This window comes from Cherax quadricarinatus, chromosome 56 (genome assembly GCF_038502225.1).
Source record: "Cherax quadricarinatus isolate ZL_2023a chromosome 56, ASM3850222v1, whole genome shotgun sequence".
Taxonomy (NCBI): Eukaryota; Metazoa; Arthropoda; class Malacostraca; order Decapoda; family Parastacidae; genus Cherax; species Cherax quadricarinatus.
The window spans coordinates 20,687,543-20,714,915 of NC_091347.1; the positions used below are offsets into that span (position 1 = coordinate 20,687,543).

Below are 27,373 nucleotides of genomic sequence, written 5' to 3' on the forward strand. Positions count from 1 at the left end.
GACATATGTACTCTCACCTGGAGTTTAAGTGACTGTGTGAGTCCTCGAGCTATTTGTTTCTGTTTGCAGACAGTACTGGCAAGGCTAAATGATGCATGGAAAAATGGCTTCAAAAGATTTAATGTAACTTCATCTGGTAGGACCTTCAGTGCCTGAAACAAAAAAAAGATGAGCAAAATTTACTGAATGATTTGTTCATTCACTGAAACATACAAACTTACATTTAAAAAAATTTAATCAAAAGTAAATCAAGAGCCACTAAATGCATGAGGGTTATTCAGTACTGCATGGAAGATGTGAAAGAGACAGTAAATGGGAAGAAATAGATGTGTTGCAGAAAGAAAGGAAAAGTGTGGGGAAAAGGGGAATCACAGTTGATACAGGAAATCAGTGTCAGTCAAGAAATCAAAGAATCTATTGCAGGTGGGTCCACAAATACCTGCTAGAAAAGGCAAGGGGAAGAAGGGGCACTTGTTTTTTCCTGAATCAGGCCTGTTAAAAAAAAAAAAAAAAAAAAAAAAAAAAACATTGACAGCATATATGCCCTTGCTCTCCCCTGGGAAAGAACTAGTAGACAAATTTATGGGGGTTGATTTTATCAGTGTGTAACACTGAAATACATGTGTGTTTCTATCATATCCTTCTTGACATACCACTTAAGTCATCTAAAGTTAGCTTATGGAGGATAGAAAAGTCAATACCTACTCACACTTGCTTAATGGCACTCAAGATTTTGGGGTTAGAGGACACGTCCATGCCATGAAGCTTGTATTTAATAAGTTTCCAAATGGTTTCTATCGGATTTAAGCCCAGTGAATTTCAGGCCACTTACTAAAGCATGGAAAAAAAATCACAATAAAATAGCCAATTCATTATGTATTGGGCAGTATGATAAGGGGCACTATCTTTCATGCAAAAGTTGCCCTGGCACTTCTCAAACCTGTCAGGTAAACAGTCTAAAAAGGCATACTTACGGGCATGTATATTTATGACACCTACTGTAGTACTTATGTTACAGCACAGTATGTACAAACAGTATTTACATTACAGTACAATATAGTACTGTATTTGTGTTATACTTAAGGGAGTGATATAAACCTTGGTAACTGATACTAACACGTGGTTTAAACAAAAAAAGTAAGCAAACAGTACAACACAGAAGTGATCGAGGTCCTGGGACCATAACGTTTTCTAATAAATGTCTTAGTAGATGAGTGGTTCAGAGAACCGACATGTTGTTGAATTAGACATATGTGCAACTCTTGGGTATCTTTATTCAGGAAACGTTTCGCCACACAGTGGCTTCATCAGTCCATACAAAGGAGAAACTTGAAGAACAGGAGGAGAATGAGATAATCAGTCCCTCAGCCTTGAGTCGATGTGGTCAGTCCATCAATTTTGAATAGAATACGGCATATGAGCGGAGAAGCAGTTATAAACCATAGACAGGTGAGGGGCAGCAGTCGTAGGTGGTGTCACATTTGTCCAATGTGGAAGTAGGTCGTGCCCAAGGGTTAGGCAAGTGAAGAATTCCCAAGTATTAAGATCCCAAGAAGTTGCAGTGTCTGACAGGATGGTAGATGAATGGTTCAGAGAACCGACATGTTGTTGAATTAGACAATGTGCAACTCTTGGGTATCTTTATTGAGGAAACGTTTCGCCACACAGTGGCTTCATCAGTCCATACAAAGGAGAACTTCATCAGTAATGGACTGATGAAGCCACTGTGTGGCAAAACATTGCCTCAATAAAGATACCCAAGAGTTGCACATGTGTCTAATTCAATAAATGTCTTAGTGTTTGCTCATGTTTTTAAACTCCTCCTGATGGCTGTGAGGGACTCTTGGTGTAAGGAATTGGACCTGTGCTCCCCTTTCTTGAACTGTACCTGAATGCCTCCCATTCCACTAGGTGCTGCATGACCCATACAGGTTTAGCACTCCCCCCTCCCCCATGAATGTAAATAATAAGTACATTTGTATTACCATACACTACAATATACTCATTCTTTTGTATCTTATTCTTCACGTTTAATTTGCCTGAAAAAATAAGTTACAACATCATGGTTGGAATAATTTACAAATACAGTGGAACCTCAGTTTTCATATAGTTATTCTCTATAAAATGTATTTTTTGTTAATCTTCTTTTTTCAACAACACCGGTCGTATCCCACCAAGGCAGGGTGGCCCAAAAAGAAGAACAAAAGTTTCTCTCTTTAAATTTAGTAATTTATACAGAAGAAGGGGTCACTAGCCCCTTGCTCCTGGCATTTTAGTCGCCTCTTACAACACGCATGGCGTACGGAGGAAGAATTCTATTCAACTTCCCCCATGGAGATAAGAGGAAATAAACGAGAACAAGAACTAGAAAGAAAATAGCAGAAAACCCAGAGGGCTGTGTATATATATGCTTGTACATGTATGTGTAGTGTGACCTAAGTGTTAGCAGAATTAGCAAGACGTACCCGAAATCTTGCATGTTTATGAGACAGAAAAAAAGGACACCAGCAATCCTACCATCATGTAAAACAATTACAGGCTTTTGTTTTACACTCACTTGGCTTTTTTGTTAATATTTATCATAATAAATAATATAAATCCAGGTAATCCATTCCAGACACCCAAAAATATTAACAAAAAATATATTTTATAAAGAATATCTACAGTTTTACATACAAACTAGGGCATACAAAAACTGAGGTTCTAATGTAATCCTCACTTTGGAGACATTCTGCACAAAATTTTGGACCATTTCGGACCAAGATGCCGTCTAACATATACTCTTCAACGAGAGGGTTATCTGTGAATATGCATATTTTTTTTTTTATCTTGATGGCCATCTCCCACCAAGGTAAGGAGACCCAAAGAAGGAAATGCATTCACCATCATTCATTAAATATGAAATATAGTATGATATAATTTGTAATAATATATACAAAATTTATTCTTTTAATAACTTTAACTAATCAATTTGAACAACTTATAAATATTTCACACTGCCTACAAATTAAACTTACTGTACAGTATACAGTATCTTAATTTTCAACTTACTGTGGACCATTAAACTTTATCAATGAATTAGTAATTAGCTTTACCTGGCCAAGGTCTATGCAGTGTAGATAATTCTGCAGAAGCTGAAGAACAGCTTCCACATCTGGTTGTCTTGTCTGCTGCTGCTGCTGCTGCTGCTTGATCGGAGACTCTGAGGGACTTCTAGTATCCACAGGACTGACGAGCAACTTTAGGAGTGTCAAGTACACCTGAATACATGCAACAGGAAAATCAGGCCTCTCGAAGTATCAAAGATTAATTTGCTTATCATCATTTCCTACAGAGACAACCTAAATTGTAGCATCTACAATGCTTCATACCTCTCCCTGGTTATGGACCAGGCAGCAAGGACGCTGACCCTTGAAACACCCTCCAGGTGTCTACTTTAATTAGCAGTTCTTTTTTTCCACAACTACATTTGTCATTCCTACTTTACACCAAGACCTCACCAACTTATCTATTTATTGATTCTGCTCAATCACTGTACAGTATATTTTCATATTTGACTAAAACTCACATTACTACAATTTTCTTAAGTAACTCTGCATTTGGTTGAAAAATATACATATAAATTATGCTGTTTCCTTTTGCTGTGTGTGTATATTTTCACCACTTATTGACTCACAGCCATATATTCCAATAAGTCAGCATTTACTCAATGTCGACATAATCTTGCAATCTTAGCATAATATCATTTGTAAGTTTTACAAAGGATTTTACTACAAACATTTCTCACATGCTCATTCTTTACCTTACCCAGAGGGTGTTTCAGGGGATCAACACCCCAGTGGCCTGGTCCATGATCAGGCCTTGCAGTGAATCTGGGTCTGATCAACCAGGCTGTTACTGCTGTATTACTTGATGTATTTCTTCACTTATCTTAATTCTTAGATAATTGCATTATATCACAATGAGGCCTGGTCTCAGACCAAGCCGCAGGGGCGTTGACTCCTGAAACCCTCTCCAGGTTAACCCCAGGTATATTTATTGAGCTTAAAATAGCTCTGAAAGACTAAGCACTACTGTATTCAGTAAGTTTTTTAAGGATGACATACCACCACATACTATAGTGTAGCAGTCAATTTTAACTCTTTCACTGTTGACACTGAATTTAAAAAAAAAAAAAAGTATCTTTTAAAATGGTAGAGAATCCTTTTGTAAAGTTTTTTTTTTTTAACACACCAGCTGTTTCCCACTAAGGTAGGGAAATGGTCATAGTTTAACCATTTCAGGGTCGAGAGGCCCTCTCCTAAACTTGTTCTCAGGGACGAAAATTTTTCAGAAAAAAAAAATTATTTTTTCTTATGAAAAGATAGAGAATCCTTTCCCGATAATAATGACACCAAAAGTATGAAATCTGATGGAAAACTTACGGAATTATGCTCTCGCGAAGTTAGCGGTCTCGATGATGTTTACACATCGGCGATTTCGCCCACTTTGAGCCCTATTTTCAGCCAATTCCAATGTACTAGACGACAAAAATCATAGCTATTTCGCTAGAACTCTATTTTTTCTATCGAATGAGTAAAAGAAACCATCCATTTACCGATTTCAACTATCCAATAAGGTGGTCAGAAATTAGCAATTTTGCCAATTTCACACAAATTTCAAAACATTCCAATTTCCAAATAGGGTCCAGAATAAACAAGACAGACATTCCTGGCCCTAAAATAACATTTCTTCTGTTAATTAGTCATGTCCCCAGGCCCCTCTTACATTTCTTTTGCTTTCCACTTTGAATTTTTATTCTCACAAAAAATAGAAGATTTACTGTTATACAGACTACTGCATTAGTGTAGAAATGGTGTAAATAATATCAGCGCACTTGCAAAAGAATATTAGATTCACCAGTTGATGTGTACTGGATGCGTGGCATGATTTGTTTACTTTTGAACTTTGGCAAAAATCGAACATTTCTGCTACTTTGAGCTCAATTTCAAGGTACTTTTCATTATGAAACCAATCAAAATCATCTCAATTTCTGTAATATGTCTTCCATTCTATAAAATGAGACCAGGAAAACTAGAATACAACCATAAATACTATACAAAAATACAGTGCAAAGTCGCTGTTTTAAACCAAAAACACGGTCAAAGTTTTTTTTTTTCTCATTACGCACTGTGTACTGCAGGATTTTTTTTATACTGCGCACACTGACCACATACACCCATTCTTTCATATGTAGGCCTACCAGCTTTCTCTTGCTAGATTTGAAGGTGCTAGAATTTAGGCGTACTAGTACGCCAATAACCCTGGTGCATAAGCCGTACTAGTACGTCAGAATCCCTGAAAGGGTTAAGCCATCCCAATAATTGAATCAGACCAAGTAAAAACCATTAAAACAGATGAGGGGGTAGGGAAACCTTCTACCCTTCCACAGTAAAATTACCCCAAACCATACATTTCAGCCACTTTTAGGCCTATTTCAGGCCTAAGAACTTCTCCATTTCACTAGCAGGACTTCTGGTCTATCAAATGGTACATAGAAACCAATAAAACTTTGAAAACCACCCAAGAAAATGCCCCAATTACTATTTTAACTCAAACACAAGGTCAGAAATTAGATGTTCCCATCATGCACTGCATGGGAAAGGAATTTTTTTACATTGCACACACCCTCCACACAGACCCATTTTCTCATGTCTGGGCTAAAATTTGCCACTTACAGTATATTTGAGTGTGATGTGATTTATGCATAGATCTATATCTGTAACACTGTTCCCACTGATGTAGATCTATGTGAACGATAGTGAAAGGATCAAAGCACAATTCTGTGTTTGTAACTACAGTGCAAATAATGCACACTATGCAGTCCAAAGAAAGAATGCTGAAAATTAACCTCACTGCCAGATCCAGAGGTAGTGTAGTGCTTCTGACAGTAATTGAGTGCTGCCTGTGTGTCCCTCATTGTGTGAGTGTAGATGGAGAGGGCTTGATGGTGTTGGCCCAGACGACCCATCAGCACTGCTCGCTCTTCATGGAGACCTTGGGTAAAGAATAGCATTAACAACACTTAAACTGGACAGCTGTTAACAACACAAATCACAAGTAAAGGAAAACCATGAATCTTAAATTACAGTGACTCACGAAATCGTAATGACACGATTGCAAACAAACCATACCACGGGCGGGATTGAACCCGTGGTCAGAGAGTCTCGAAACTCCAGACCGTCACGTTAGTCATGCTGACATCATTGAGGGGACTCGAGCTAGAGTTCGTCATGGCCACGCTAGCTGGAGATTTGTCTGTAAAAACTTGCATTTGTGGTCACAGTGGTGCCTATGCTAACCTTCCTATGGTGTAGAAATATACCTAGTTGGACGAATCTTATTGTGGCTAGCTGGTCCAGTGGCTAACGCGACGGTCTGGAGTTTTGAGACTCTCTGACAGCAGGTTCAATCCCGCCCGTGGTATGGTTTGTTTGCAATCATGTCATTACGATTTCGTGAGTCATGTTGACGGCACTGAGGGGACTTGAGCTAGAGTTCGTCACGGTCATGCTAGCTGGAGATTCGTCTGTAAAAACTTGCATTTGTGGTCACAGTGGTGCCTATGCTAACCTTCCTATGGTGTAGAAATATACCTAGTTGGACGAATTTTATTGTGGCTAGCTGGTCCAGTGGCTAACGCAGCGGTCTGGAGTTTTGAGACTCTCTGACCGTGGGTTCAATCCCGCCCGTGGTATGGTTTAAATTACAGTATATTATGATATTCAAGAAGTGTTAAAACAAATTAAATTACAGTACAGAAATAAAAATACATATGTGAAACTGGCCATCTCCCTTTTCCAATTTAAAAATAAATTTCCAGCAGTTCTAACATTTACTATCTCCTCATTACACAATTTGTTATTTTACAATATGTTGAGATTTTTGTTTTATGGACAGTAGTGATGGACAACTGATCTGATAATGGATTCATGAAGCCTGCATGGTGTTGGAACTCTGCATACTAGTGGGTTGAGCAGCAGTTGTGGGGCTACCTGCAGAGATTTTTGGTACATTCTGTAGTCAAGTTAGTATAGTTATAGACTTGGAAGGATACAGGGTCAGTCTCCTTTACTTTTTAAAAATTTGTTACGTACACTATATGGTGAACAAATTAACAGAGGTTTACACTTTAAATCTCCCTTCCTAATGCCACAGAGCAGATAAAAATGCCCTATGATGCCAAAAATTCAGATGCATTCTCCTCCTCAGAAGTGAAAGCTCAGTCTGAAATATACTTTCACAACAGTCAACTCTCCTCAGCATTAAATGCCAGTTGCTGTGTGTACCCATGAGCCTATACTGTTGCCTTTAAATCCATAAACTTAGCAGTAGCAACATGATCTACATTAGAAGCCTCACCTGAGTTTACTTACTTCTTTTTAGGTTCTTATTCTGTGACAAATTGAGTCCATAATCACGTATGTATGTCCAGTGGTGGATGCATTGTCAAGATGCTGGAAAGTGTGAGGTTTAATTTGAAGAGAATACTATTCCTATGTCTCTTGTAGGGAGTTGTTTAAATAGGAAAAATGTTAGCATGACACACTTGGTAGAACAGCAACTGTAATATGAAGTCAACTGTAGCCCTGTAAACAATGATATGTTGGTACAACAGGTGGTCAAGTTGTTATGCCTGGCTAAGGGCATGGATGTTTTTCAGTCACTGTTCTAGTTATATCTGGCTTACAGGAGCTAGTGCGTGTGTATCATGGTCCTGTAAATTGGCTCATGGACCATGGGCAATGGAGTGTAAAATAAAACTTTGCAGACTGAACTTGCAGATGCAGATTGTTGCATAAGAGTATAGTATAAACTTACTATAGTATCTTTCACTGTTTTTATGTTGCAGTAATGATACGAGTTGTCTGTGAGACAGGGAGAGTCTTACTGCATTACAAAGATTATCTGAAGGAACTTCATCCCCTGTATCTGAGTGATAGGAAAATTGAACCAAATGATGGGGAAAAGTTTGCCCTCACCTGTTTGAGTTGGGAAAAGCCATTTGCCTATTTCCAGAAACAAAAAAAAGTGTCACTATTTTTTCCATAAGCAAGTAAAAAAAAAACTGCTCAACGTATGACATCCTTTAGCAATACAGTCGTTACTATAAATATGAGTCCCATGAAACTAACAACATATAGTAATATGTACAAAAATATGGCTCAAATTTCTTTCAGATTTGGGCTTACATTGCATTCCAGGGATTACATTGCTAAAATATCACTATTAAGCCAATGAGCATAATTTAAATTGTCTCATAATTTTCAATTAAGGGGTCATGTGACAATCCTGAAAAAAATGGATGCCAATAGGATAACATTGCATAATCGAAACCTGCAAATAAAAAGGTCTGTAAATTTTGCTGTGGCAAATGTATACATAACAGCATTTTGGGTATAATTTTTTTGTAAAGCAAAATGAGAATAATAACCACTAATAAAACATTACTTACTGTCATAGGGGAAATGAACCAAGAGGGTTGCTGCAGTGTAATATTGAGAGTCATTCAAGAACTTCACAAGTTTCTCACGGACAAGTTGTCTTCTTCCCTTCTCCTAAAACAACAGAGCAATACAAGTTTCAATTGTTAAATTATAAAATTTGAAGGACATGACACTGTAATATATAGTCATACATATATGGCACAGTAATAGAATAATAAAAAAAGTTAATTATACTTAAGTTTAATATAATACAATAATGCACTATCTTCTCAAAACACAATTTGTGAAAATGTTCTGTAACTTAAGTAGTTAAGGAGGTAATTTCAGAAAGGAGATATTTTTTTAAATTTAAGTTTTGCAGGCTCAGAACTGTTATTTCACCTAGGCCTATTTCAAAGCTTAGCTCTAAATACTGTATAGTGTACATTCCCCAGATGAAACTCACAGCAGCAAACACAAAAAGTACTGTACCAATTTACTGCTATTGAAACATGGTCAATGGATTGAAGAAAATTTGCCCACGTCTTGCACAGCCTGGGAATTTAACTTGAAACCTTTTGGTTAAAAGCTGAATGTTCAAACCACTAAGTTATACTGATATATGTACATACTGTACAGGGTAGTATACATTCTTAAGGTGAGCATTTTTATCCAGTCCTATACACTAGTGATACAAAATTAAATTTTGGACATATAATATCCAAGTTTTTTACACACTGGCTTTCTCCCACTGAAGGTGACACAAACAAAGAAACATGCACCATTACTCATTTAGTAGCTGTTTTGTCAGTAGTATGCAGACGTCACAATTCAAATGACCCTCTGAACTGTACCACTGCCACTCCTTCAGAGTGCTGGCATTGTACCTTTCACTTAAAGGACTCAAGTCTAGCTCAACAATTTCCTAAATCACCTTCATAAATGTTACCTTGGTAAACACTCCAACAGCATGTCAGGCAATTAAAAACCACTAGTCTTCACTCGCTCTGATTTAACATAATCAAACGCACTTGCTAGATGCTCAAGCCCTAGCACTCAAAACCTCCTTTACCACACATCTCCAACCCTTCCTGGGATGACACCCCTACTCTTCCTTCCACCCCAGATTTATACATGATCTTGGTCATCTATTCTGCTCCACCCTCTCCAGATGTCCAAACCACCTTAACAACCACTCCTCAGTCCTCTAAATTATACGTTTGGTAAACTCACACTATCATCCAATTTCTACACTTCAAATTCTCTGCATAACAGTCATAACACACACTGCCCTCAAACATGACATCTTCACTGCTACCAGCCTCTTTCTCACTGCAATGTTTAAAGTCCATACCTGATACCCAAATAACAGTGTAAGTATCAATACACTCTGATACATTCCCTATTTTGCCTCCACAGATATGCTTCTTTTCACAGATGCTTCAACACACTAACAACCATTTTTGCCTCATCTATTCTATGGTTCACTTTCTTTCATAGCCCCATCTTGTGGCACATCCACTTCCAATTGCTGAATACTGTACATTCACTTTTCTCTAATTTGATATCCAATGATTCACTATAAACAATTTCTGATGTTCTCATCACCTTGCTCTTTTCTATATTCATTTTTACTGATAATTTTCTTCTTTTACATAACCTTCCAAATTCCTCGATCAGTCTTTGTAACTTTCTTCGGAATCCCCCAAGAGAACAGTGTCATCAACAAAGAGCAATTGTGAGAGCTTCTATTCTGTATCAGATTCATCATCCTTTAAGCCCACATCTCGTCCCAACACTTGAACATTCACTTCCTTTACAGCCCCCTTCAATGAATATGTTAAACATGCTAATACATAGTTAGTTTTTATCAATTTTTTTTAACACACTGCTTATCATCCACCAAGATAGGGTGATTATTTTTTTTTTTTATTAACACAGTGGCTATTTCCCACCAAGGCAGGGTGGCCCAAAAAAGAAAAACTTTCTTTATCACTCACTCCATCACTGTCTTGCCAGAGGCATGCTTACACAACAGTTATAAAACTGCTACATTAACACCCCTCCTTCAGAGTGCTGGCAGTGTACTTATTTCTAAATACTGTATAAAATTTACTCACATAGGTATCACAACTTGGCTGATCCTGCACATTCTGTAGGTACTGATGTTGAAGCAAGACGGCAATCACCATATTACTATACGTACGTATGAAAATGGCACTGTGCCTTTTTAAACGAAATCCCCAATCAGAAAATACTCATTTAAGAAAGAAATTCTCCAAGGAAAAGCTTTTATAAAAAATAACTTAAGGTAAACCACACTTGCATACCTCCTCTACATTAGCTGGATCACTTGACTGATATGGAGCAGAGACTATATCACGGTACTGGTGGATCAACTCATTGTGCAGGAGAGGAGTAGTGTCTCCCCATTCTTGAATTACATGTTCCTGGTAAGCACATCATTATTATCACTGAATAAAACACACAGGAACAATGAAGACATTTTATGTCACAATTATGCACATGTTATCCCAACTTCAGTATCAATATAGTATACCTGTATTTATACATCATTACTATACAGTGGTACCTCAAGTTACGAACTTAATTCGTTCCAGAAGGCTGTTCAAGTGCCAATACCAAATGAATTTGTTCCCATAAGGAATAATGTAAGTTGGATTAGTCCATTTCAGACCCCCAAAAATACACTAACAAAAGCACTTACAAAAATACACTTACATAATTGTTCAAGTTGGGAGCTGTTTGAAACTCAAGGTACCACTGTACGTACTACTATCCTCACTAAGACTATTCCATTTCCCACTTTCATGGGGTATTAAGACATCTCCATGAATATTATAAAGAATTTTTTTTTTTTTTGAAATCCATTAGTAATTCAAATGTGAAAAATCCATTCTCTTACTGTTTTAAACCTTTAGTCAAGTGAAAATTGTAATATTTGGGCCAAGACTTACATATTAGTTGTATAGCTTTCTCATTATAATTTCTTAAGGTTTCTTCCTAAAAAAAGAAAAATATTTTTGGTAGTTTCAAACTGCTTACCAGATATGGAATGACTAGAGATTTCTCAGTTTTCTTTAGAAAGTTGAGTACTTTGGGTCGCGGCAATTGATCCACCTCACCTGACGTGGACTTGTCACCAATAAAAATTTTCAGTCCATCTTCAGGATGTGACTTTAGCACCCATCCCCCATATTCAAAAATCAGATCTATTTGCTGAGGACCTGAATTGTCAGAAAAGTAAAAAAAAAAGAAAAGAAATTTTATGTATTATAAATATAATTTGTGAAAGTAAAATTTTAAACAACACTGCATACTATACAACAAACATATACAATCTACAGGAGGCCCCAAACTTACAAACATCCCAAGTTATACATACTGACACTTACAATGTGGAAATTAGAAGCCAATAAAAATTTTAACACCAGAAAATTGCAATTAAACCAATTTTTTTTGTGCTTATGTATTGTTTCCTATACAAATAACTGTCTTTTAATTAAAAAAAAAAGGACTGGAACACATTTAAGTTAAAACTCAAAAATATAATGCATTTCTAAGCAAAGAAATACAAACATAACACATTTGTAAGTCAGAGCAGTTGAACTTTTCATGTGAGACAAGAGGAACTTGAGTAGTGTCAATTTAACAGTACCAAGTTGCTGCAGGTAAGTCACAGTGTGGTGGTGACCAAACAAAGGAGAGTCCGATCTCTTAGCATGGCGGATCAAGAGCTGGAGAGCCCGCTGATGAAGTAAACGAGTTTGAAGTAGAAGAACCAACTCAGGATACTTATGGGCATGCCGTAGAACACGTTCTCCTTCAACTACACTAACGCGGCTATCTCGCATTCGAAGAAGGGGCTGTACAAGACTGTCATTAGTCTGCAAAGAAAGAGAGAGCATAAACTTGGCTTACAGTTATGTATTCAATCATTATTTACATTATACAATATTTATCTGAACTTGAAGAAGGAAGGGAAGAGACAAAGAGCTCAATCCACTTATTTTACCAATCTTAAGTTGAAGAAATGCTACCTGATATTCCTGGCACTGATCTGGGTGTGTAATTTCCAACTATGTCCTCTCATTTTTCTTGCATCTCTGACAAAGAGCATATCCTTGTCTACCCTGTTGTTTGTTATGCAAGGGGCTGTTGATGCTCCACAGAATGTTGTTTGTTATGCAAGGGGCTGTTGATGCTCCACAGAATGTTGTTTGTTATGCAAGGGGCTGTTGATGCTCCACAGAATGCTGTTTGTTATGCAAGGAGCTGTTGATGCTCCACAGAATGTTGTTTGTTATGCAAGGGACTGTTGATGCTCCACAGAATAGTGTTGGTTATGCAAGGGGCTGTTGATGCTCCACAGAATGTGCTCAAAATAGTTCTTGCCCCAATGTTTTTAATATATTGTCAATGATTTGTCAGAAGGAATCAGTAACTACACAAATATGTAATGATATATGGTATGGTTTGGGATATTTGCTGTTTGGAGTGACATCTGAACTGAGTGACATCTTAACTGTTTGGAGTGACATCTCAGTGCCTCTGCAAAGACAGTAATTATATATGAATGATGGTGACAGTGTTTCTTTCTTTTTCAGGTCACCCTGCCTCAGTGGGAGACAGCCAATGTGATGTGATACAAAGTAGGAGTTATCACAGTTGTTCTTTGATGATGACAGTTCTTTTGAGGGATTCTGAAGACAAAAATGTAATGATTGGCAAGCTAATTCTGGAAGGTATATAACAGAAGGAAATTACATAAATGTAGATAAGAGCAAGGCGATAAGTCTAGGCAGTGATAGATCGAATGTCAGATTAGATGGAGGGAGTATAGAGGAAGTGGATGTATTTATATATTTGGGAGAGAACCTGATGGGATTATGAAAGATGAAGTGAACAACAGAACAGACGAGGAAAAAAAAAGGCAGGTGGTGTGCTGAAGCATCTGCAGAAAGAAAGTTTATCTATAGAGGCAGAAATGGAATGTACCAGGGTATAATCGAAATAACACTTTTATATGGATGTGAGGATATGGGTTTTGAATGCTGCAGCAAGAAGGAAGCTAGAGGCAGTGGAGTTATCATGTGTAAAAGCAATGCGTGGTGTGGATATTATGCAATGTATGTCCAGCATAAGAATTCATACAACCATCTAATGAGTATTTTATTCAAAACTCAAACAAAACAAAAGGAGAAAAGTACAAGAGGAAATGCTATGAAACTGCTCTCATCATGACATAAAACATAATCACACAGAAGAACGGCAGTGTCCGATTGGCAGACATTTAGCTATTTTTTTTTTTTCAACAAGTCGGCCGTCTCCCACCGAGGCAGGGTGACCCAAAAAGAAAGAAAATCCCCAAAAAGAAAATACTTTCATCATCATTGAACACTTTCACCTCACTCACACATAATCACACATTATCACATTTAGCTATATAGATATTAAACCAGTTATACCACTGAGAACTACCAGCTATTACCACCACCACCACCACTACTACTACTACTACTACTTGCACCACCTAAAATGCCAGCATGAGTCAAGATTAACTAAGTGTGAGGCAGCAGACCTACTGCAGTGCTTCTCTAATCTTTGCTGAATTTCTTGTGTTATACCTATGTTTCTCTATTCTGCCTATAAATTGTGCTACTACCAGGTAGCATAATGTAATTTGATAAAGACTGCTCCACAGGCAAAATGCCATTTTAAATAGTATCCAACTGCTGCTTGTATTTATCAGCTACATCTATATGAATATGTTTGTGAAAAATGCAAAACCGATACAGTAATCATGTGAATACTCGTCCTCTAATTTTAATCTTACCTGCACATAACATTTCAAGAGTGTTGTGTCAATGATCTGGAGCTTCTCATTGCGAGACTTTAAGCTTGCTGCTCCTGTGGAAGAAAACTTGTTATCTGAACTATCCTCCACATTTGCTTCACAGTCAGTGTTTGACAGCTTGTGACGCACCTGTAATGTATACCTAAAATTATTTATAACATAATTTTATTTTCTTACAGCTTGAACCCCTAAATTTCTCATTTATGATTAAACTTGCTTTTTAAGTTACATAAAATTCTTTAAATCATAAGACTGAATACCATATCACATTTGAAGGTCCAACAATATTTGCATTTTGACAATCACAAAATCAACTACTGACCTCCAACAGAAAATGCACAAGAGCTTGGAGTGCCTGCTCTAAGTCTGTACCACTTAGTGTTGGAATGGGATATGGATACCGAAGCCGGCTTCGGTACTCCTCAGGAACCATGTCCGGATACATGCCAATGACAAATGGGAGATCTGAAGATGTGACATCCTACATCAGAGATAATATACAAGAATACAGAGAATATTAAATAGCAATGAACTTAACCATACTATTGATTACAGTATATTAATTTAACTGTCTAGTCTTAGTTTTTGTTCAGTGCACATGGGCAAAATACTTTATCAGACCTGTGTTAAGAGCAAAAAACAGTTTCATTGCTTCAGGGTAGTTTTTACTACAGAAGAGATGAATAGCTTGTAAATGCTGGATATGTTTTTGCATCTGAGATTTTGCATCCTCTGCTTCATCCCACACATCCTGAAACATAATACTACTGAACATCATTAATCCAAAGATAAAGGTGATGAAAAGACACATGTTGCAGAACAAGCTTCTACTGGGTAACATTTTGCTCTACACAGAGTGAGGCTCGTCTTGCAAATGTCTTCTTCACTACTGTCACTTGTATATATAGTAAACATTAATGATTCTACATCTACTGTGCATATTAGAATTAGATGGTTAAGACATGGGTATTTTTACAGTGGAAACATTCCGACAACCAGTGACTGTTACTCAAGAACAGAGAATAATAACAGAGATGGTGGAAGACATGAAGTAGTAGTTGGAGGTGATCAGTCTCTCTACCTTGAAAAAGTGTTGTCTAAAAATCTTCATATTTTCCACAGTTTCAGGTGATCAGTCCCTCAGATTCGTCAAAGCTTAGGGACTGATCACCTGAAACTGTTACTTCATGTTTCCCACCATCTTCAGTATTATTCTCTGCACTGGATTTATAAAGCTGCTGGTTGATGTAACATCTTCACAATAAAGAAACATAAGTGTTGCACATGTGTCTTATTCATCTGCTTGTCAGTTTTGTGAACCGTTATTATATAACACAGTAAGCAATATTAATAATGATCAGTAGTTCAAACATGGTTTGGTCACAAACATTCCTGACAGTTGATGCTCATCTTTCCTCAACTTTTCAAATTTTAAACCCATATAAATGTTTGAATGACAAACTTCCAGTATACTAATGCACATAAGTATTTAATGTACTATGAAAATGTTACTTATTTTGAATAAAATAAATATCTGACATACAACAAGATTTAAGGCCAGTCCAAACTGTTTCTCAACTAGAAGTTGTGGGATCTGTTGATTGATGGGGATTGCATGTAAACACCACACATGAGATGATGACGCAACGTAAACTTGACTTTTTCCTCTGAAAAGAGAAGTTTGGAAATAATTACCTCACAAGTATTAATAGTTTTCTTTCAATAAACCAGCCGTATCTCACCGATTAACAGTCTCATCTATTGTATATTACAAAAGGATCCTGATACCTGTACAATATTTTGATTTTAAACAGAATCCACAAGACTGAAACAAAGACTGAACAGCCTTACTTTTGAACCATACAGTGAAGAACTTAGTAAGTTGTCTAGTTATGAAATAGTGGCAATTTGCCTATGACAAAAAATAGGGCAGCTCCAGAAGTTTTATATAGGAGGGGCTTAGAGGTGGCAATCTGACTGGAAGAGGAGGGCTAGGGGACTTGTCTTAAACCAGCAACACTATTATTAGTGTTCAGTAGTGGGCACAGTTCCACTAATCCGCTAACTAGCAGAACTAACTTTTTGTTTAGCAGATTAGCATTTCCGCTAACCTCGGAAACCGTTAGCAGACCAATTAGCTTCTGCTAAATAAAGTTCTGCTAACTTTGAGTCCACTAAAAAAATATCATATGTTGGTAGTCGGAAAGCACAGGCAATCTTCTTGTGGCAGTGCCACTAGCTGGAGCAGCTCATGAAGGGCAACCAGCATCACACCAGAGTGATGGAGAAGGCCCAGCCAGAGTACAGTGGACCCTCGACCAACGATATTAATCCGTTCCTGAGAGTTCATCGTTAATTGAAATTATCGTTAGTCGAGTTAATTTTCCCCGTAAGAAATAATGGAAATCAAATTAATCCGTGCAAGACACCCAAAAGTATTGAAAAAAAAAATTTTTACCACATGAAATATTAATTTTAATACACACAAACTGAAGAAGACAAGTACAATTACATGACACTTACCTTTATTGAAGATCTGGTGATGATTGATGGGATGGGAGGAGGGGAGACTGTGGATGGTGTTAGTGTTTAGAAGGGGAATCCCCTTCCATTAGGACTTGAGGTGTCAAGTCCTTTTCTGGGGTTACTTCCCTTCTTCTTTTAATGCCACTAGGACCAGCTTGAGTCACTGGACCTATGTCGCACAACATATTTGTCCATAGAGGCCTGTACCTCCCATTCCTTTATGACATTCCTAAAGTGTTTCACAACATTGTCAGTGTCACAATTAAACACTTGTTCAGGTTTCAATTCTTCACTGTCTATGTACTCCTTGAATTCCTGCACGTATTTTTCAGCTGCTTTTTGGTCCAAACTGGCAGCCTCACCATGCCTTATCACACTATGCATGCCACTACGATTCTTAAATCTCTCAAACCAACCTTTGCTGGCCTTAAATTCACTCACATCACTAGTTGCAGGCATTTTTCTAATTAAATCCTCATGCAACTTCCTAGCCTTTTCACATATGATCGCTTGAGAGATGCTTTCTCCTGCTATCTGTTTTTCGTTTATCTACACCAATAACAGTCTCTCAACATCTTCTATCACTTGCGATCTCAGTTTCGAAAACATAGTTGCACCTTTGGCAAGAACAGCTTCCTTTATTGCCATTTTCTTGGCCACAATAGTAGCGATGGTTGATTGGGGTTTGTGTACAACCTGGCCAGCTCGGAGACACGCACTCCACTTTCATACTTAGCAATGATCTCTTTCTTCATATCCATAGTAATTCTCACCCTTTTTGCTGTAGGATTGGCACTAGAAGCTTTCTTGGGGCCAATGGTGACTTATTTTGCAGTTTTTTTTTTTTCAACCAGTCGGCCGTCTCCCAAAGAGGCAGGTGCAATCACTAAAAACGCTGTGATAATATGAAATGTTCCGATTGTATGTTTGGATGGGACCGCGGTGGCTGGCTGGCTTGTAAACACTGGCCACAAGTGGACGCGTCTCAGATGGAACGAATCGTGTTGGTCGAGTTTTTTAGCGCTAGTCGAGGCAAAATTTTTGCGTTAAAATGTATCGCTAGTCAGATTTAACGTTAGATGATGCCATCGTTGGTCAAGGATCCACTGTAATCAGCCCTGCCATCATCTGATCTTGGCATGATACCCATACTATGCATCTTGTGCAGTAAATAAAGTGTATGTTGGATTTAAACTGATGTTTGATTTCATTTGTTCATTTAACTATTTGTGTGCACCTGTACAGCTGTATCGCTGGTGCAGCGATAAACTGGCCTTAAGGTTTCAACTTTAAGCATGATTTTCAACTACAGTGGACCCCCGGTTAACGATATTTTTTCACTCCAGAAGTATGTTCAGGTGCCAGTACTGACCGAATTTGTTCCCATAAGGAATATTGTGAAGTAGATTAGTCCATTTCAGAACCCCAAACATACACGTACAAACGCACTTACATAAATACACTTACATAATTGGTCGCATTCGGAGGTGATCGTTATGCGGGGGGTCCACTGTACAGTGGACCCCCGGTTAACGATATTTTTTCACTCCAGAAGTATGTTCAGGTGCCAGTACTGACTGAATTTGTTCCCATAAGAAATATTGTGAAGTAGATTAGTCCATTTCAGACCCCCAAACATACACGTACAAACGCACTTCCATAAATACACTTACATAATTGGTCGCATTCGGAGGTAATCGTTATGCGGGGGTCCACTGTACTTGTTTGTAGTTTATTGGGTTCAAAATCTAAATTAAGTTAAATGCAAACATGAACAGAAACAGAATAATATGAACAAATACAATGAGTAACTAGAACTAATGAAGAAAACAATCAAATAAGCTAACTCAATCTGTTCAGGTGCTATGGCTTCAGTACAGTGACAAGGGTGTCCTTGTCAGTCGCTCGCAGTACATCACAAAATTAAACAATCGCTATTTTTGCACTAGTGGCACTTGATCATCATATGACCTTGGCATTCCATATCTTATTAGGAAGCTCTCCAAGTCTGTTCTAAAAGTCTTAAAAGTAAAAGTAAAAGACCAAAAAACTAAACTGAATCTGAATTCATGTGAATAAGTTAGTGGTTAGCATTTAGCATTAGCTTCTGCTAATTTTTGCAGTGGTTTAGGGTTAGCAGAGCAAATTTTTTAGTTAGTGGATTAGCGATTAGTGAAGCTAACTTTTCTCTTAGCTGTGCCCACCACTGTTAGTAGTTTTATTTAAGGAGGCATTTATGCTGATGAAATATCTGAGAGGGGCTTTCACCCCCCATGGTGCTGCTCCTGCTAAGAAACAATACTGTATGGAAGTGAGAAATAAAACAAACTTAAGATAGATTAAATACTGATTATGGAATACCACAAGCTTAGCTCTACTCCTGTAGCTACAAACAGGTAGTTATGAAAGATTCACAATTTTCTTTTAACACAATGATCATCTCCCACCAAGGCAGGGGGACATGAAAAAGAAACACTTTCACAGTCACTCACACTATCACAAATACCTACTTCCCTAGCAAGAAAGATTTCAGGAAAAAGTGCACACAAAGTTGCATTAAATAAGCCTTCCTCACTTTGAAGACTGTCCCACTGCAAGAAGTTTAGGCTTGTCTAAGTTGAGAACTTGTACAGTAATCTGAGGTTCTGTAGTCTTAATTTCTATCGTCTTCGACAAGATAGCTATTAAGTATGGCTTGTCATAGGCTGAAAAGAATAAACAAGAAATTATTAGACATCTCACAGTAACTTTTCATGATCATTTATTACAATATAATGAGTAAAAACCATGTTGGCAGTGCACTATATATGATATATTCCTTCATAATACAATATGTACTTATAAACTAATTTTATAATCTACAGTATATCCTAAGAGTAATTTTCCATCTTATTCTTGTGCAAACTTAGTTAAAAAAAATAAAGTTCACACAGGAAAATCAAAACAATGACACTTATTATAAAAATATAAAGGGAAAATTGTCAGTCACACTGTCATTAATTCATACAGACAAATTTCTCTAGTGCCGTATAACACAAGGCAAAATTTATTTTGAATGCTATGCATTTTAAACCAACATACCACCATACTATATATAATGTATTTTTATTAGGATAGAAGTTTTCTTCTAGATAAAATAGCAAAAGTGTAACAGCTAATCATACTTTAAACATTAGGTATCCAAGAGCTGCTGTGACACCTTCAAGAATTCCTTAAGAAAAGTTACATTTACCATTGCTTTTTTCAATAAAATTTAAAGCATTTCATATGCAAATTCTTTCTCCCATTTTCATTTTATCCTTTATTAGACACTATGCAAATCTCAAAGAATAAATTTACCTACATACCTACCATATCTTTATAATATATTACTCTAATCAGGATATTTATGGAATTCGTATGAAATATTTATCAGAATAAAAAAGATTTAGGTGTGAAAGCCAAAGTCAAAAAAATGTTGTAAAATAAAATAATTTTATTGGCTGTCCTTCAATAAAAATATTGCATAATAGAAATTAACACATAGGGAGGCTCATGAATTTGTAGGACGATTAATTTACAATGGTGCACAAAGTATGATTTTTAAGATGACTACCACAGTAAATAAGTCAAACAAAAATATGCCTGAAGGAAAATCACTGCAATGGCCGAGTCCTATATAGAAAAAATTTGTTGAATAGCCCCAAATAAAGACAAGTACAGTGCCACAGAGAGTAGAGAATATTTTAATCTGTACTTGCTTACTATTTCTACTTAAGCTTCCTTATTGCCTAGGCTACTTAAAAATTAAAGCTTTATTACTCTAATACATGTATATAAGATTGAAAATGCTTTTAAGTAAGGAGCAACAAGCTGAGTGCCTTCATTTACTGATCATCGAAACAGTACCTAGGATTCTTTTCGTCGCTTTCACTCAACATCGTCAGATGTTATATGGAGTTATGTGAAGAATAAACACTGCATTTATGTTTCCTGACACCAAACTCTGGTCCACACAATATACTGATGCAGCATACATGATGTTCGACAACCCACACCAGATAATTTCTTGTGCCTTCAAGTCATAAGCCAGTGTCTGCTTCACCTTCCTAAATGAACCATTGCTTATTTTCACCGGTCAAAAGAAATCTACATATAAAATCAACCACAGTACAGTATACATAAATATAAGAATGCCATCAAAAAAATAAAATCTTCCTTTTTTTTTTTTCTTTTTAGCACACTAGCCAACTGCCACCAGTTGGCCAGTAGAGCACAGACATCATACAATTTAAATAACCGAACTGCAACATCCCCACCCTTTCCCCAGGGTGCAGCTACTGTACTCTGGTACAAACATTAAATGCAAACAAATATATAAGGTGACTCACCCAAGCAGAGAGGTTGTTCAACCCATTTTAAAGTGTAGCTGCAGGTGGCATTCCCATCAGCATCAACAAAAATGGTTTCTTTGTCATGGGCCAAGGCTAGCTGTTCTCCATCTACCATTCGTGTTATCAGTGGTTCTTGGCTGCGACCAGTAGCAAATAGCTCTTTCTGCTCGCCTGTTAGCTACAATAAGCAAATTATAATCAATTTCATAATTTTATCCTTCTGAGTTTTTCTTACTTTTATTCTAATCAACTTCACATCTTTATTTATAAATTTGACAATCTATAAAACAGAAAAACTTCCACATCACAATCCTAACTTCATATTGTTTCCATATGAAAAACAAATCATGCATACTTTTATTTTCCCTTTTTAATTTTTTTCCTGGTGTATGAATAATTGTTTCTATGATGAAAATAAATAAGCAACACTATTAGCTTCCAATGACCTGTGTAAATCATGGTTAAGCTTTTGTAACAATTCATGAATATTTGTCCCTTTTCCTACGAATCTACTGAACTCTTCTTATCAGCTATTACTATCAGTTTTTCATTTCTTTAGTCAAACTTTAGCATTCCATTTCTCTGGCAATTACAACATGAGCTCCTCAGGATTCTTTACTCTTTGAAGGTTTACTAAGATTTAAGGGGATTTACATTGATATAAAATATTCTGGTTGATGTATGACTGAGCCAACATGTGGTTAAAAAAGACACATGCGACAAAAGATTTTCTTTTAGCATACATCTCACCTACAGTTCATATAAGTGAACTGCTGTACTTATAAAAGTCTCCTTTTGTTATGTGTTTAGAAGTTCACAGGATAAGACATAGAAGGCAAAGAAAGTGAGGTACTTGTTATCTTAAAAAAGACCAAAACAAAGAGCTGTTGACCTGTGAAAGTTGATCTAGTAATGAAAACTGATCTATAATGCAGATGAATTGGAACACAAGACTTGTAAGGCAAAACAGTCAAAAGATTGCCAGCACTGAAGTCGAAGATTCTGAAATTTGGGTAATATCAAAAGCAATGTATATAAAGAAGAAAGAGCAAAAGGAAAGGTTGATGATAAATATACTGTATAAATAATGACTATACCTGTATATGCAGGGTAATGGGTAAAAAAAAGTAAAAGGCAATAATAATGTAAAGCAAGAGATGCAAATATGGTGGACGATACACATAAAGTACATATGCTTGGTGGGATATATTGTACCTAGATATATAGACTACCATAAATATCCTAACCTTGACAAGCCAATATTCATGCTTGAATGCAACAGCAATTGCCTCCATGCACCACGTTAAAGCTCGAGGCACGTCAGGTAATACAAGATCCTCACGAAGTTGGTGAAATTTTCTTGATTTCCAATAAAAAAGCTGAAGCTTACGTCTCACAGCCACAACCAAACGTACCATTACTACTGCATCGCCAGTCAATGACACATGGTGCTGTAAATCAAAAGTTAAAAATTGTCATGAGCAAAAAACATCACTCAAAAACGATGAACACCAGAAGACAACCGAGCATATTTCAAATGTGAAACAAGTGAGGTACTGTTAACAATACCAATACATTGTCCAAATAGTACACAGGTGTACTGAAGCAAAGATATATAAGCATGATCATAACTTATAGTTAATGATGGTTAACACTACAATCATAAGGTATGTCTAAGGAATATGGATAAGATAGATTATTGTATACACAGTAGCAGAACTCAGTAAAATATTAATTTACCTTAATATCAAGATCAAAGGCAGTTGCACCCTTGGTTTGAGTCAAAATACAGAGAAGAGGTAGATTGAAGACAGTCAGATCATGAACGCTTACTACATTATCTGTAATACAGAGAAAACAACAATGCCTTAGTCAAAAAAGTACTGCAGAAGATTAATTCAATATAAAATATATGAGGGAGTTACAAGCACATTCATGGAATAAAGTTAACATCTAAGGTCTATGACTTTTCAGCCAATTACCATACACATTATTTGGCTTAGGACCTCAAGCCAAATAATTAAAATAATTTGTTTAACACACAAGCTCTTTCTCCCACCAAAGTAGAGTAACCCAAGAAAGAAAACCTGCTCACCTTTATTTATTCAATAGCTGTCATGCCAGAAGTATATAAAAATAGTATCATTAACATTCATATACCTTCCAGCAAAGTGCTGAACTTCTTTAAGTAGTTAAGTACAGTACCAGCTAATACTAAAGTAATGGCTACATAATCATGCATATTAATGTACCATACCTGATAAGGAGACAATAATCTGATGCTCAGGTATTACAGCCACTTGAACAATTGGTTTGCGAGAGAAGTTTTTATTAGAGCAGAGAAGTGCAACATCCCAACGTCGAGTGGTACCAGGTGTAACTGTATACATGAGAAGATGACCCTGCCTCGTTCCCACCACCAGATTGCCATCTGAAAAGTATAATGTACTGTACACAAAAAAATCCACTAATCTATAATTATGAACATCATCTGTAAACAAATGGGCAGCCAAAATCCTCAATGTAATGACAGATTTTAATGCATTGGCACAGGTACAGACAATAATATTAAGATTGTAAGAATAAGTCATATGCAAAATCAAGACATTTATTGAAGATGCTGGACCAATGGTGGCTTTTTCAATAATAATAGACAAAGCCAAAAATATAGTACTTAAAAAAGAAATCCAGGACAGGAAGAGTGACAAGATCCCTTGTCAGAAATAAATGGGATGGGCCATGTATATATACATGTACTGTATAAGCAAGAAAGGTTGGATATTGAGGAGGACCTGCCTTAGTAGGGCCAATAGGCCCACTGGTCCAGGTTTGGCAGGTTGTTCTTGACATCTCACCCTTCTTACTTATGCAGTACATGGCTCATCCCATTCATCACTGACCCACATACAACCACCCACTGTCTTTCATCACTTCCTCCAATAACGTTTATTATTCTAGTTTTGGTTAAATGATGAAAAATAATGAGGTAGTCTGGGTGTGTGTTGGCGGTGTGGCTGCGACCAGCAACCCACTGCTGCTGGGTCTTGTCATTTTTTTTATTAATATCATGTTATTATGGCTGATAAGTCAATAAATAACTGGCTCATGAAATTGTAATGACACAATAGTGTGCATGTCTGGAGTTTTATGACTCTCTGATGGAGGGTTCTATCCCTGTCCATGGTATGGTTTGATTAAGTCAATAAATAATTTCCAAAACAGATATTTTTTTGCAAAACCAAGGCAATTTCAGACAATTCCCCTCATGAAATTATGCCAAAGTGGGACCATGGAATAATGTACACTATTAAAAATTGTAGGTATATCAAAATATATAACATTTATTCATAAAGTATTATTACAATCTGGGGAGAGCAAAACCCACAATTTTCATACAGCACGTCAGGAACAGGAGGTAGTGAAAGTCAATCCAATGAAAGTGGATTTATCCACTTCCTGGAAACAAGAACCACTCACTGGAATCCAAGTATTTTCTTTGAGGGGATATACTGTAGACATTACAGATGTACAAAGGCAACATTTAAGAACATGAAAATGGAGAAACACTGCAGTAGGCCTACTGGCTCATTTTAGGTGGGTCCAACTCACCCAACCACGCCCACTCATATTTTATGATACTCCTACATTACTTACGTAGACATTCACAATATATCTTTCACCACAAGTGAAAAAAAAGTCTGAATTTCAAAAACAGACCGAATGCTTACATTTACACAAACAACTGGATTACTAATAAAATACATCATTATCAAAATCATAAAGAAGTGCTAAACCCTTAAGAGTCATACAACCCTGTAATAAAATACATTATTGTTATAATCAAGGGGAAGCACTAAACCCGTAGGATTATACAGCTCCTGTGGGGGGAATATGGAAGGTATTCAGGCTTAATTCAAGGAACTATAGCACAGATCCAATTCCCTAGATCAAGAGCCCCACACCAGCGCCAAGGAACCTTCCTTGAGGGGTAATAAAATACAAATCTAGACAAAATATGAGAAAAATTTATCGTCTGTGGTAAGGAAGCACAAGACTATGAGTCAGGGGCGCCAGTCATATGTCTGGTGCTGTGGGTGACTTACCATAGGCCGTGACTGCTTCAATCTGCAGCGGCAGCTTCTCCAAGATAGGAATGGCCTCGTAGGCATCATGCATGCTTTCTACAACTCGAAAATCACTTCATAATAACAATAAAAAAAAAATGGGGGCGACAGCTACGCCTATCTCTGAGACTTTGTTATTGTTGTTGGTTGTGTTAAGGGACATTAAAGCTCCTAACTTATTGAACCCTTTTTCTCGGACATCGGAATTAAATATACAAATAATTTATTTAGATACAGGTACACAAATACAGTTACACAAATTATCATACATAGTAACATGTGTGTCAATTAACCATCAGGATAACCCAGAAAAAGGTCAAAGTGAGTTATTTTCACTGTGGGCCTTGTAATATCTAAATATCTTATTAAGTATCATGCTGAAATAAATTATTATTATTATAATAACTACTACTACAATTATTATAATAACTACTTTTAAAATTATTATTATAACTGCTTCTAAAATTATTATTATAACTAAAGAAATTATTATAATAACTAAAGAAATTATTATAATAACTACTTGTAGAAATTATTATTATAATAACTACTAAAATTATTATAATTACTTTAAAATTATTAGAATAATTATTAGAAATTATTATTACAATAACTACTTGTTGAAATTATTATTATAATAACTACATGTAGAAATAAAGATTATTATTATTATTAAACACACAACCCCCATCTGAGTCACCATTATTATTATTACTATTATAATCAAAACCAGTGCTTACCAAAGAAATATTGTCTGTATATCAATTCAAGACTTTTCTAAAAAAAAAAAACTATCTACTCACCCAAAACTAAATACACAGTATTTAATTTAACTTTACCTACATAGTTAACAAATAACTTTCTACTGCCTCAAAAATATTATTCACAGTGTTACTCCTCTAATCTTAGGACCACCATAAATAAATACTCAAAAGATCAATAAATTCTTAAATCTAACCTAATGCAAATATTGAATAATTTATACTATTTCATAAATGTATAACCCAGTTGTATAATTAGAGAAACCTTGTCAAACTATGTTATTATAGCATTACCTAATATAATAATCCATTCTCTGGAATACACTGTAACTCATCTAATGATCATATAAACTGTTAGTGCACTACAGATCAATGATTTGATTTGATTAGATCTGATTAATAAACTGTACGACTACATATAGTAAATTGATAATTTTGTTATATTATTCATTGTAATGTTACAAAATTGTAAAACTATAATGATTCCAAATTGAAATGTTCGAATTCATTGTTTAAATACTCAATTGTACTTGATATTGTAAACTGTTTACTGTAATTATTCCATTAATATTAAGTTAATTTTAAGCCTGCCCCTAATGTTCTGCATACAGGAGCATTTGTACACCCAACTACTATGTATCATGTCTTAATAAACTATTATTATTATTATTATTATAAACAACCAGGGTGATATGGTGCTGCTGAGTCACTAACAACAAGCTCTACTCTGGCCTACAAGTTGATACATGGCGCCCCGAGCAACTGGCAGCAGCGGCGGTCATGTAGTGAAATTTAACCTGCCGGGGGCAGAACATGGGGAAATTTTGACAGGCAGCGGGCAGAGCGAGACAGGCGATGGACAGAGCCAGAAATCCACACTAAGGCTACCACAGCAAGAGTCCCTCCCAGTGACTGTTGTGTACAGCTGATCTAACGTCATGTGATGGAACTTTCATTATAAAGATCAGCTAATTGAAGTTCCAAAATTAATAATTACTCAAAAACCTGAAACAGTCAGAACATTGTTAAAAATCGACGCTTATTATATGAAATGGATTACTGAGACTTCGAGCAATTTCCTGTTAAAATGCCGATTAAAATTAATCATCTATCCATCTTCAAGTCAGTTTTTACTCGGGTTCACTATACAAGTTATTATATCTTAATCTGAAAACAAAATACATTTAAAAATGATACATTAGCAAGAACAATATGCATGTCATCACTGAGCCCACAACAACTGAAC

The 27,373-nt window shown here is 36.4% G+C and overlaps 1 protein-coding gene across 2 annotated transcripts in view; it reads right to left on the reverse strand.

The window, feature by feature from the left end:
• LOC128700744 (vam6/Vps39-like protein) overlaps nt 1-27,373 on the reverse strand; it is a 61,057-nt gene that overhangs the window by 14,336 nt on the left and 19,348 nt on the right. Inside the window, exons 1-17 of one of the 2 annotated variants that reach the window (XM_053794140.1) lie at nt 25,346-25,518; nt 23,500-23,673; nt 22,983-23,083; nt 22,490-22,693; nt 21,240-21,420; nt 19,445-19,574; nt 15,887-16,010; nt 14,965-15,094; nt 14,666-14,808; nt 14,323-14,472; nt 12,145-12,373; nt 11,532-11,713; nt 10,796-10,915; nt 8,495-8,597; nt 5,891-6,036; nt 3,096-3,260; nt 18-152 (exon numbers count right to left, since the gene is read on the reverse strand). In XM_053794140.1, the coding sequence (XP_053650115.1) occupies nt 18-152; nt 3,096-3,260; nt 5,891-6,036; nt 8,495-8,597; nt 10,796-10,915; nt 11,532-11,713; nt 12,145-12,373; nt 14,323-14,472; nt 14,666-14,808; nt 14,965-15,094; nt 15,887-16,010; nt 19,445-19,574; nt 21,240-21,420; nt 22,490-22,693; nt 22,983-23,083; nt 23,500-23,673; nt 25,346-25,418 (2,490 nt within the window). In that variant the 5' untranslated portion in view covers nt 25,419-25,518. Of the gene's footprint in view, nt 1-17; nt 153-3,095; nt 3,261-5,890; nt 6,037-8,494; nt 8,598-10,795; nt 10,916-11,531; nt 11,714-12,144; nt 12,374-14,322; nt 14,473-14,665; nt 14,809-14,964; nt 15,095-15,886; nt 16,011-19,444; nt 19,575-21,239; nt 21,421-22,489; nt 22,694-22,982; nt 23,084-23,499; nt 23,674-25,345; nt 25,519-27,373 lie in introns of those variants that run through there. The other variant, XM_053794141.2, reaches the window with a different exon arrangement.